Source organism: Bufo bufo, chromosome 1 (genome assembly GCF_905171765.1).
Source record: "Bufo bufo chromosome 1, aBufBuf1.1, whole genome shotgun sequence".
Taxonomy (NCBI): Eukaryota; Metazoa; Chordata; class Amphibia; order Anura; family Bufonidae; genus Bufo; species Bufo bufo.
Window position 1 is genome coordinate 426020287 of NC_053389.1, and position 13378 is coordinate 426033664.

General features: G+C 40.8%; 1 protein-coding gene across 1 annotated transcript; it reads right to left on the minus strand.

Annotated features, from left to right (window-relative positions):
- Nucleotides 1-4271: 4271 nt before the first annotated feature.
- On the minus strand, nt 4272-12884 carry LOC120981011 (sulfate transporter-like). The gene is made up of 3 exons (XM_040410495.1): nt 12759-12884; nt 6371-6964; nt 4272-5939 (listed from the first exon to the last, which is right to left on the minus strand). The coding sequence occupies exons 1-3, from the start codon at nt 12882-12884 to the stop codon at nt 4338-4340; spliced, it is 2322 nt and encodes a 773-aa protein (XP_040266429.1). The 3' UTR covers nt 4272-4337.
- Between the last annotated feature and the right edge of the window lie 494 nt (nt 12885-13378).

The window sequence follows — 13378 nt, forward strand, 5'->3', positions numbered from 1 at the left end:
AGACCAGGTCTCAGCTCTTTAGGACGTACCGTTCCTGAGATATTCCCAAAAAAGGCATTAGCCAATAGAAGCTTGGTCATATGACCATTATCAGCCAATAGAAGCTCGCAGGTCCTCCAGCTTCCACATACACAGTTTTACTCAAGGTTTCCATAACAACCCAGCCATTTATCTTCGCTGCTGTAGGAGAGCTTTAAAGGAAATCTGTCACAAGGATAATTGCTATTGAAGTAAAGCTTTGGCCTAATAGCACATAGCACCTCATTTCAAGATGTGCCTTTGTTCCAGCAATAGATGTTTTTATCCTCTGAAAATCCAGTTTATTTGGTATGCAAATGAGCCAGTAAGGTGCCCACAGGGGCATCACTCTTGCAGGAAGGAGCCCAGACACGCCCCCTGCCACGATGTGTCCACCCTCAAAAGACTTAAAACTCTTCCCCCAGGTCCCACTAAGCCACACCCCTGATCTGGTTAGGCCATGCCCCCTCCCACTCCTGAGCCGACGGGGATTGAGAAAATGAAGGTAAAAATCAACTTCTGTCAGCTGCAGGGGTGGGAGAGAGGGTGACTTTCTCCCTACAGCTTACACTCAGACAGCACACTGCTGCTGTCTTAGAGTGAGTTGTTCAAAAGGACACGCCCCCGATCTTGTTAGGCCACGCCCCCTCCCGCTCGTCATTTAACTGAGATTTAAAAAAATGAAGTTAAAAATCAACTTCTCGGTCCCGGTAAGCCATGCCCAGATCTGGTTAGGCCACGCCCCCTCCACTCAGCCAACAGGGATTGAAAAAATGAAGGTAAAAACTTACTTCTGTCAGCTGCAGAGGTGGGTGGGAGGGTGACTTTCTCCCTGCAGCTCACACTCAGACAGTACTGTACAGTGCTGCTGTCTTAGAGTGAGCTGTTCAAAAGGACATGCCCCCTGATCCAGTAATGGCCACTGTTAAGGGGGCGGGCCTCTGTGGAGATCACTGTCAAGGGGGTGGTATGCTGTGAAAGTCACTATAAAAGGGGTAGGATGCTATAAAGGTCAATGGTAAGGGGGTGGGCTGCTGTGGAGGTCCAATTTTAAGGGACGAGGCACTGTGGGGGGGTCAGTGTTAAGGGGTGGGGTGCTGTAGATGTCACTGTTATAGTGGATAGTGTTGATATCTTTTAACGACACACTCAGCTTTATATATTACACTAGCTGAAGGACCCGGCTTCGCTCGGGTATATTTAATCTATTTCATTTAATGATTGTATGTATGTATGTGTGTGTGTGTGTGTGTGTGTGTGTGTGTGTGTATGTATGTCCGCTAAAGGAATCTGCACCGTAGCATTTACAATCACGAAATTTGACACACAGGTACATCAGGTGTCCGTGAAGGTTTTAGACCGGGGCTCAGCTCTCTAGCACTTACCGTTCCTGAGATATTCCCAAAAAAATGCATTAGCCAATAGAAGCTCGCCGGCCCTTAGTCTCTACATACATACAGTTTTACACCAAGTTTCCATAACAACCCAGCCATTTTTCTTCACTGCTCTAAGTCAGTTTTAAAAGGTAACTGTCATGTTTTCATCAAAAACGAAATCTATGTAAATATTGGATAAAAAACCCCGCACAGGACCCACAGTTGGAGGATGGCCATATACATACTAATTTAACCACCTCAGCCCCCTTAGCTTAAACACCCTTAACCACTTCCCATCTGGGCCATTTGCCCCCTTCCTGACCAGGCCTAATTTTGCAAAACTGACATATCTCACTTTATGTGGTAATAACTTTGGAACGCCTTTACTTATCCAAGTCATTCAGAGATTGTTTTCTCGTGACACATTGTACTTCATGACAGTCATAAATTTGAGTCAAAATATTTCACCTTTATTTATGAAAAAATCCCAAATTTACCAAAAATTTTGAAAAATTCGCAATTTTCTAAATTTCAATTTCTCTGCTTTTAAAACAGAAAGTGATACCTCATAAAATATTTATTACTTAACATTCCCCATATGTCTACTTTATGTTGGTATCATTTTGGAAATGTCATTTTATTTTTTTAGGACGTTAGAAGGCTTAGAAGTTTAGAAGCAATTCTTCAAATTTTTAAGAAAATTGCCAAAACCCACTTTTTAAGGACCAGTTCAGGTCTGAAGTCACTTTGTGGGGCCTACATAGTGGATACCCCCATAAATGACCCCATTGTAGAAACTACACCCCTCAAGGTATTCAAAACCGATTTTACAAACTTTGTTAACCCTTTAGGCGTTCCACAAGAATTAAAGGAAAATGGAGATCAAATTATTAAATTTCACTTTTTTGCAGATTTTCCATTTTAATAAATTTTTTTCTTTAACACATCGATGGTTAACAGCCAAACAAAACTCAATATTTATTACCCAGATTCTGTGGTTTACAGAACCACCCCACATGTGGTCATAAACTGCTGTATGGGCACACGGCAGGGCACAGAAGAAAAGGAACTCCACATGGTTTTTAGATGCCATGTCCCATTTGAAGCCCCCCGATGCACCCTTACAGTAGAAACTCCCAAGAAGTGATCCCATTTTGGAAACTAGGGGATAAGGTGCCAGTTTAATTGCTACTATTTTTGTGTACATATGATTTTTTGATCATTCATTATAACACTTTATGGGGCAAGGTGACCAAAAAATTGGTTGTTTTAGCACAGTTTCTATTTATTTATTTTTACAGCGTTCACCTGAGGGGTTCAGTCAAGTGACATTTTTATAGAGCAGATTGTTACGGACGTGGCGATACCTAATATGTATACTTTTTCTTATTTATTAAAGTGTTACACAATAATAGCATTTTTACGGTGTTCACCCGAGGGGTTAGGTCATGTGATATTATATAGAGCTGGTTTTTACGGATGCGACAATACCTAATATGTATACTTTTTTTATTTGTTTCACTTTAACACAATAATAGCATTTTTGAAACCAAAAAAATGATGTTTTAGTGTCTCCATGTTCTAAGAGCTATAGTTTTTTATATTTTTTTAGAGATTTTCTTATGTAGGGGCTCATTTTTTGCGGGATGAGGTGACTGTTTTATTGGTACCATTTTGTGGGACATACGCGTTTTTGATCACTTAGTGTTGCACCTTTTGTGATGTAAGGTGACAAAAATTGCTTGTTTTGACACCGTTTTTATTTTTTTTACGGTGTTCACCCGAGGGGTTAGGTCATGTGATATTTTTATAGAGCTGGTTTTTAAGAACGCGGAAATACCAAATATGTCTATTTTATTTTATTTTTTTCTATTTTTAACATTTTTTTTTTATTCCTTACTTGGGGATTTTTTTTTTTTTTACATGTGAAACCTTTTTTTTATTTTATTTTTTCAACCCTTTATTTTTTATTTTTTTATTTTACACTTTCCGTCCCCCATAAGGTCATACAAGACCTCTGGGGGACATTTACTTCACTTTTTCATTTTTTTTTCACTGTTGATTTCTCCTGTAACTGGGGCTGACATAGTAGCCCCAGTTACAGGAGGAATACACCCCCCCCCCCCCCAGAGAGGCTGTACAGCAAAATTCTGCGCTGTACAGCCTCAGAGCAGGGCTAATCGAGGTCTGTGAAAGACCTCACACCGCTCCTGCACTCTCCGGTCCCGACGGTCACATGACCGCCGGGCCGGATTAGGAAGCGCATAGCGCTTCCTGCTCTGCATACACAATGCTCGGTGAGCACTGTGTATGCAGCGATCCAGAAGGCAGTGACACCTGGGAACTGTCTTTGCCTTCTCTCTGGGTTGCCCTGCTGTCACTGACAGCGGGCAACCCGATCAGCAGCTGCACGGACGTTCTGGAACGTAGGTTCAGAAATAGAGAACCACCTCCCGGACATTTATAGTCTATGGGTGGACGGGAGGTGGTTAAGGGGCATGGTGCTGTAGAGGTCACTGTTAAGGGGGCAGGGTGTTGTGGAAGTCACATTTTAAGGGAACGGAGCTCTGTGAAGGTCACTGTTAAGGGGGGGGAGTTATTGTGGAAATCACTGTTAACCAGATGGGTGCTGTGGAGGTCACTAAAAGGGGCAACCACTGTGGAGGTCACTGTTAAAGGAGAGGGTACTGTAGATGTCACTGTTATAGTGGATACTGTCGATATCTTTTATCTAACGACACACACAATTATTAAATGAAATAGATTAAATATACCCGTGCGAAGCCGGGTCCTTCAGCTAGTAGGAAAATAAAAACAGATTAGATAAAAAGGAGATGTGTTACTATCTGGTTTTAACTGGCAGATAAAATGTTTGGTGACACGTTTTCTTTTACTTTTCCCTCAGCTCTGGCAAAACAGTTAGGCGGTTAATCTGTGTCTTCTTTAATTGTTAAGGTCATCACTAATTGCCTGAGCTGGGTCAAAAGAGAAAGCATTATCCCTTAACTGAATTTCTTTCTGTTTTTCATGGAATTTCCTTTCAGCGAATGTAACAGCATCATGTACACTATGAAAAGCAAGCAACTCTACATCACCGCTTGTGTTGCTGAAATATCCCCCATCATTAAGGGAGTGGCGCACTGATGGGTTGCAGTTTACAAGGAACACCTCCACGCAAATCTCCTCAAAATCCTTGCGGACCTCTTTGAGAATACCAAGACCAACAGTGTCTATGAATTGCATGGCACCACAATCAATAATAAGTGAGTGAATATCTAGTTGGGGGACGGAGGTTCTTGAAGCTTTCTGAGGATTCTGAACTGTTTTGATCAAATTAAACCTGGCTATAAACCTATTGCTTGGTTCTCTTGATGCTGCTTCTTCTTCCTTCTTGGCCTTCTTTTGCAGAGCTGCCACTAGAGATGGGTTGATACCAGTCTTGCTGTATAGAGCATTTCTGAAATAGTCTTTGTTGGCATAGTACAGAGAGGCATCAAAGCGGAATATTTTAACATAAGGAATAGTGTTTAGCTCCTTGTAAGTGAACTGGTCTTCATAAATTTCTGTCCCACTGACCTTACCTAATAAAGTCGCCCTTGGCCTTTGTGTACGCAAGATCACACAGAGCATAGAGAAGCAAACAGCCACTAGTAGCCCAATCTCAGGCGAGATTAAGGAAGATGCCAACATGCTGACCCACCAGACCACTGTGTCAATTTTACTTATGCGCCACATTTGTGGAGTGTCTGCAAATTTTCTTAGCGCTCCCCTGAGACTACAAATAGTGATGACACCTAAAACACAGTTTTGTAATGAATAAAACAAAGGAGCAATAGCAAGCAGTACTAGCAACAACACAGCAGAGCTGATGATGCCAGTGAGCTGTGTATTTGCACCTGTAGATTCTCTCAGAAGACTTTTAGCAAGTGCAGCACAGCTAGCAAAACAGGAAAAAAAGGATGGTATCAGATTGCACATACCAATAGCTATCATCTCTTGATTGGTACCAATTGTGTACCCATACTTTTTGGCAAAGATTTCTCCAAGGGATACCGTCATGGCAAAACCAATTATTGCAATCGGGACTGCATCAGCCGCTACACTTGAAATGAGGTTCCAATCTGGGACTTTGGGAGTCTTGAAACCAATAGGAATGGTGCCACAGATTGACGACTTATAGTTGGTGTTAAACTTAAAGTAATGGGAAACCAATGTGGCTACAATTATGACTATAAGTTCTACTGGAAATGGGATTTTCATCTTATTCTTGAACCTATCATTAATTTCTTTGACAGGTACAATAGTCATTATTGCAACTATGCTAGTTACTAAGTCACATATATTTGTAGTTTTTATATAAGAAAAGATGTCAATCCAAGTAAACACCAGAGCCCCTGCCCCATCCTGACGAGGAATCTTTAAGCCAAAGAGATACTTCATCTGGGAAGTCAGAATAGTAAGGGATGACCCAGTAACAAAACCACTCAGCAAGGGTTCGGACAAATACATGGAGATGAATCCTAACTGAAATATTCCCATTAGGATCTAAAAAAGAAACAAAAATGAAAATGAATAGAATTAATACACAAGTTGTGAAATATCTAATTATTTAATAGTCATTTAAAAATAAATCATGTATAATATTATTGTTGAAATTAATATCTCATACTTTAGTCAAGATTTTTTGGGTAAACCATCTACCTTTAGAGGATTATTACTATCTCAGACTTTTATGGCATAGCCACACATTATGTGTGCCATGAAAGTCTGATAGATGTGGGTCCCACCTCTGGGATGCCATGTAGCTCAAAAACTGGCTCTGTTTGCTAGCTGCAATGTTTGGTGAGGTGGCTATGCACTCGCTGTTCTCTCCTTTTATTGGAATTTCAAAACAGCCGAGAGCAGTTGCCATAAAAGTCAAAGTCTAAAATACCCCTTTGATTGGCTTAGTACTATTCATGCAAAAGTCTACTCACCTGGTACACACCAACAATAAAAGTCAAAGAAGTGGCCACAGTAATGGCATAGCAGCTTTTATCACATATAGTTCCATTGGTAAGTGTTGAGTTTACCACTGCTGAGGTGGTCTCATCTGTGATGTAACCTGCAGCTTTTAGCTGCTTGTTCACAGAGTCTCCTACCATCAAACCAAGCACTCCATATGTTCCAACACAATTATGGCGGGATGTTGCTGTCAAGAAATAGATAATGCAACAGAAAAAGTTGGTGTATAAACCATAAATTGGGTCTTGGTTGGCCAACAGGGAATAAGCAATTGACTGTGGAATGGTAACAATGCCCACAATTATGCCAGATGTGATGTCACCAGGTAGGTATTGCTTGATCTCATAACGTGGAAACCATTGGAGAACAGGAAAAAGTGTTAGAAAAAAGTTGGCAACTACTTTCGGGCCACTTTTACAGTATTCTCTGGTTTTCTTTGTGATAAGTTCTTTGGTGTTAAGTTTTGGTTGGACATGTTCTTCGAGCTTCACATGCACATACCGAAATGAATGTGAATGTTCAATTTGATCAGGAAAGTCATTTTCAGAGTCCTCACTATTTTTATGCTAGGATAAAAAATATAAAGGCAAGAGAAAAAAAAACATTAAAATGAAGCACCAAGAATGGCATTGTACAGTATATCATATAATGATATATTAACCCCTTCAAGCGACAGCCTTTTTGGACCAAATGCCGGAGCCCCATTTTTCAAATCTGACAAGTGTCACTTTATGTGGTAAAAATTTTGGAGCACTTTTACTTATCCAAGCCATTCTGAGACTGTTTTCTCGTGACACATCATACTTCATGTTAGTGGTGAATTTGAGTTGATACGTTTTTACCTTTATGGGTAACAAAATCCAAAATTTGAATTTCTTTGCTTTTAAGAAGAATAGTGATACTTCATAAAATAGTTATTACTTTACATTACCCATATGTCTACTTTATGTTGGTATCATTTTGTAAATGTCATTTTATTTTTTTAGAAGGCTTCGATGTTTAAAGCACATTTCAAAATTTTTAATAACATTTCCAAAACCAATTTTTTTAAGGACCATTTCAGTTATGAAGTCCCTTTCTGGGACTTACATAGTAGAAACCACCCATAAAATGACCACATTTTAGAAACTAAACCCCTCAAGTTATTCAAAACTGATTTTACAAACTTTATTAACCCTTTAGGTGTTCCACAAAATTTCATTTTTTGGGGGCAGATTATCCATTTAAATTCAATTTTCCTGGAACACATCAAGGGTTTACAGCCCTTTTTCAGAGTTTTGCGGTCCGTTTTTCACGGATCCGTTGTTCCGTTTTTTGTTTCCTTTGTGTTTTTGCAATTTTTCCGTTCTGTTTTTCTGTATGGCATATACAGTATACAGTAATTACATAGATACAATTGGGCTGGGCATAACATTTTCAATAGATGGTTCCGCAAAAAACGAAACGGAAGACATACGGATGCATTTCCATATGTGTTCTGTTTTTTTGCGGACCCATTGACTTGAATGGAGTCACGGAACGTGATTTGCGGGCAATAATAGGACATATTCTATCTTTAAACGGAACTGAAAAAACGGAAATACGGAAACGGAATGCATACGAAGTACATTCCGTTTTTTTTTGCGGAACCATTGAAATGAAAGGTTCCGTATACGATCGGGAAACGGAACGCAAAAAACGGACAGTAAACGGGAATTTTTTTTTTTCTATTGTGCCAGATTGTGTTATAGAAAACGGATCCGTCCCCATTGACTTACATTGTGTGTCAGAACAGATCCGTTTGGCTCAGTTTCGTCAGACGGACACCAAAACGTTGCAAGCAGCGTTTTGGTGTCTGCCTCCAAAGCGGAATGGAGACGGAACGGAGGCAAGCTGAAGCAAACTGATACATTCTGAGCAGATCCTTTTCCGTTCAGAATGCATTAGGGCAAAACTGATTCGTTTTGGACCGCTGAACGGATCTCACAAACGGAAAGCCAAAACGCAAGTGTGAAAGTAGCCTAATTGGCACCACTTCTTGGTTTATGCAGATCACTTTACTGCTGTTAACTCATTCTAATCCTGACTGTAATGATATCACATTTGTGTATAGATAAGACAGGATCCACCATTCACAATGGGCGACTGTCAGATCTCATCTATTCTTTCCTTGTATGATGCCTAGAAAACTATCCCATAGAAGTCAATAGTTCCCCTCCTGTCCATTGTGTATATGGCCCATGGGGCTGCAATAAAGTATTTTTTTTTTAATGCTGTGTAAATGCTGTTAAGGACAGATCAGGCAAGATGGCCGACCCCATAATAATGTTCAGGAAATAATATTAAAAAAATCTACAATCCGAAAATAAAAACAGTTTAGAAAAAAGACGTGTTTCTATCTGTTTTTTAATGGCAGATAAAATTTTTGGGACACATTTCCTTTATGGCAGTGGCCTGCTTTGTCCAATCTGTTGAAGGGTCACTTAAGGATAACAGGTTATCTGCTGTCCTGCTACTGAGATCCCCACCAAACAGCTGTAATCTGTAGGTAACCCTAGTAACAATTGTTTAATTGCCCACTTTATAGGGGAAACTATATTAAATAATGGTCTTTCCATTTAGAATAGCTGTTGTAAAACTACAACTCCCACCATGCCCTGCTGCAGGCTGATGGCTGTAGGTTGTCTGGGCATGCTGGGAGTTGTAGTTTTGCAACAGCTGGAGGGCCGCAGGTTGGGCATCCCTAGTTTAGAATGAGAGATGCTCTTGGCATCTGCCTGTGCTCAGACTAACAGGTAAGGGTCTTTATTAACTGTGAATTTCCAAAGAGCGTACATGAAAATGGATTTTATTTTTCAGACAATCCCTTTAACCCCTTCACGCCCAATGACTTGTACGTCATCAGGCCGGTCTTTAAAGATGGCGCCCGAACGCGTGCGCTGCGAGAGCCATAGCCCCGGGTGGCCGCCTGCTTCTTATAGCAGACACCCGCGGCTCATGTCCGCAACCGGCAGTAAAACCAATCACGGACATTTAACCCCTCAGATGCCGTGATCAATCCTGACCACAGCATCTGAGCGCGCTGAAAACCGAAAGCGCGCTCTTTAAGTTATGCTCCGGCTCCCCTGTGTGGCAGAGGAGCCGGAGCTTGTGTGCAGCAGCCCCTGTCTTTGTGAATGACTGCTGCTGCATAGTATTTCCTTAGGTAAGTAGTAAAATCATCATAGATTCCAATGCAAGTGTATTGGAGTCTATGATAATAGCAATCAGATGATTGATTGTTATAGTTCCCTATGGGGGAAAAATAAGTGTAATAAAATAAATAAATAAATACATTTTATTATTTTATTTCAAATTACCCCCCTTTTCCTAAGATAAAAATAAACAAGAAAAAAAAACGCCCTTAGTATAAAAATATATTCTCCATACGGCAAACAGCAAAACGGAAAAAAGCGTCCAAATGGCTGATTCGCCGTTTTTGGTCACTTTATTTTCTACAAATTTTTTTAAAAAAAAGTTCAGATCACCCTGCAAAAAATGAGCCCCCATACAGCTCAGTACACATAATTACAAAATAGTTACAGGGGTCAAAATATGGCGACAAAAAAATAAAACCAATTTTTTTATCACTATCAAAACGCAAGAAAAACTATACATATAAGGTATTGCTTTTTTTTGCAATTTCACCCCATTTGTAATTTTTTTCCTGCTTCCCACTAAATCATATGCAATATTAAATGGTGGCATTGGAAAGTACAACTTTTCCCGCAAAAATCAAGCCCTCATATGGCTATGTGAACAGACAAAAACTAAAAAACTCTGGGAGTGAAAGGGTTAATGTATAAAAAGTACATTTGTTTTTGAACAATCAGGTGAAATGTTTTGGAGAAGTGGAAAAATATTGATTATCTTTTGATAATGGCACCTGTCAGGGGTGGTGTATATAAGGCAGCAAGTGAACAGTCAGTTCCTAAACTTTGTGTTTTGGAAGAATTAAAAATGGACAAGCCTAAGGCCCCTTGCAGACGAGTGCGTCCGGATTAGGTCTGAATGCGTTGCGTCTGCGATCAGGGAAAATCATGCGAGTAGGTACGCAATTGCAGTCAGTTTTGACTGTGATTGCGTTCCGATGTTCAGTTTTTATCGCGCTTTGCACGTGTGTGATGAAAAACTGACTATGGTACCCAGACCCGAACCCAGACTTCTTCACTGAAGTTCGGGTTTGGGTTAGGTGTTCTGTATGTTTTAATATTTTTCCTTATAACATGGTTATAAGGGAAAATAATAGCTTTCTTACTGCAGAATGCTTACTAAAATGTGGCTTTAGGGGTTAAAAAATAAAAAAATGTACTCCCCTCATCCTCTTGTTCGCGCAGCCGTCATCTGCTTCTTTCTTCTTCTTTCAGGACCTGCCAAAGGACCTTTGATGGCGAAATCTTCTATCTTCATTCAGCAGGACCTGCGCTGACGTCACCGCGCTCACTACGTGGTGAGCGCGATTACGTCATCAAAGGTTCTTTTTTATTTTATTTTTTTAACCCCTGAAGCCACATTTTAGTAAGCATTCTGTATTCAGAATGCTATTATTTTCCTTTATAACCATGTTATAAGGGAAAATAATACAGTAAATTGACTTTTATCAATTTACTTACATCATCTCCTAGCAACCATGAGTGAAAATAGCACCGCATCCGCACTTGTTTGTGAATGCTTGCAATTTTCACGAATCCCCATTCATTTCTATGGGGCTGCGTTAAAAACACAGAGTATAGAACATGCTGCGATTTTCACGCAACGCACAAGTGATGCGTGAAAATCACCACTCATCTGCACAGCCCCATATAAGTGAATGGGTCCGGATTCAGTGCGCATGCAATGCGTTCACCTCACTAATTGCACCCGCACTGAATTCTCGCCCGTGTGAAAGGGGCCTAATGATCTCAGCAACTTTGACAAGGGCTAATTAAGATGGTTAGAGAAATGGGTCAAATCATCTGTAAAATGGCAGGTCTTGGGGAGTGTTCCCAATATGCAGTGATTTTAATACCCACCAAAAGTTGTCCAAGAAAAGACCACCATTGAACCAATGATACGTTTAGATTAATTTCTGAAGCCTTCAGCTACTATTCATAGGGCTGTTTCACACGAGCGGATGCCGTGCGTGACATCCGCTCCGTGAATGACAGCCAAGACCCGATGCAGACTGCAGAGGCACGGAGCATTAACATGACTGATAATGCTCCGTGCCTCTCTGTGATCTCTTTACTACGAAATCACAGTGAGATAAAGTTGTCACTGTGATTTCGTAGTAAAGAGATCACAGAAAGGCACGGAGCATTATCAGTCATGTTACTGCTCCATTGCTTCTGCTGTCTGCATCGGGTCTTGGCTGTCATTCACGGAGCGGATGTCACGCACGGCATCCGCTCGTGTGAAACAGCCCTAAGGCTACTTTGACACTAGCATTTTTGCTGGATCCGGCAGGGTTCAGCAAAAACTCTTCCGTTACTGATAATACAACCCTCTGCATCCGTTATGAACTGATCCGGTTGTATTATCTTTAACATACCCAAGACGGATCTGTCATGAACTCCATTGAAAGTCAGTGGGGAATGGATTCGTTTTCTATTGTGTCAGATTGTGTCAGAGAAAACAGATCCGTCCCCATTGACTTGCATTGTGGGTCATGACGGATCCGTTTTGCTCTGCATCCCAGGACGGAAAGCAAACTGCAGCATGCTAGTGGTATGAGAACGGAATACACTTTGGAGCACTCCGTTCTGTTCAGTTACGTTTTGTCCACATTGACAATGAATGGGGACAAAACGTAAGCATTTTTTTTTTCGGTATTGAGACCCTATGACGGATCTCAATTACCGGAAAATAGATATGCTAGTGTGAAAGTAACCTCATCTGCTCCTACCGAAGCTACTATAGCACAATTTAATTAAAATGTTAAAGGGATTTTAAAGGGAAGTCTAAACTGCTAAGGGCACTGTTCAAACATAAAAATGCAATTCCCTCCACTCCTGTACTGAGGAGACATTTCAACACTAGGACACTAACTGACAATAACTGACTGTAGCCGGTCACATGTTCTTCTGTTGGAATCTGTCAGGATTTGTGTGGTAATTATTTTTTTTTTTGTAAATTTTATTTTATTTGTACATTACAAACTACAAATCCAAACAGTACATCATCCCTCTAATAACCAATACCACCACCCCCCTCCAAAAAAGTATTACTATTATTATTGTTTAGGCTGTCTGAACAACATCCTAAGAAATGTAGACACAATGTTTTGCTGCCTGCTGCATAAGTGGCTTTGTTGATGCAGACTGTTTAGAGTGCTAACCCTTGTTCACTGCCAATAGCACCTACAATGGACACATGAGCATCAGAACTGGACCATGGAACAATAGAAGAAGACATATCTCCCAACCATTTTGCATCCAGGGACTGCTGAGGTATGTCCCGATTTCCACTGTATCTGCTTCTTGAGGACATAGTTACATTTGAATTAAATGGTGGAGCAGGCATCCGTCATCTCCCTGCTCCACCATTTCTCTGCTGGTGCTCTCCCCAGCAGCAGGCACTATGCAGTGACAGTTACATGCAATGGTGAAGCTGGGAGCCATCAGCAACCTGCTCTACCATTTCCCTGCTGATAGGGTCCTTTCATCAGGGGAAAAAAGACTAGGGGAGTATTACATTTTTATTTAAAGTACACTACAGGAGCAGAACTACAGTAAGGGGGCACTAAGGAGGCAGCCCTACTGTAAGGGGGAACAAGAGGACATACCTACCGTGTGGGGGCATTAAGGGAGCATGTTGCTGTGTGGGGAACTAAAAGGGCATAACTATTGTATGGGGCACTAAAAGGGCATTCTACTGTGTGTGGGAGCACTAAGGGGGCATTTTACTATATGTAGGCATTAAGTGGCCATTCTACTATAAAGTGGGCACTAGGGGACATACTGTAACTACTGTGTGATGGGAAG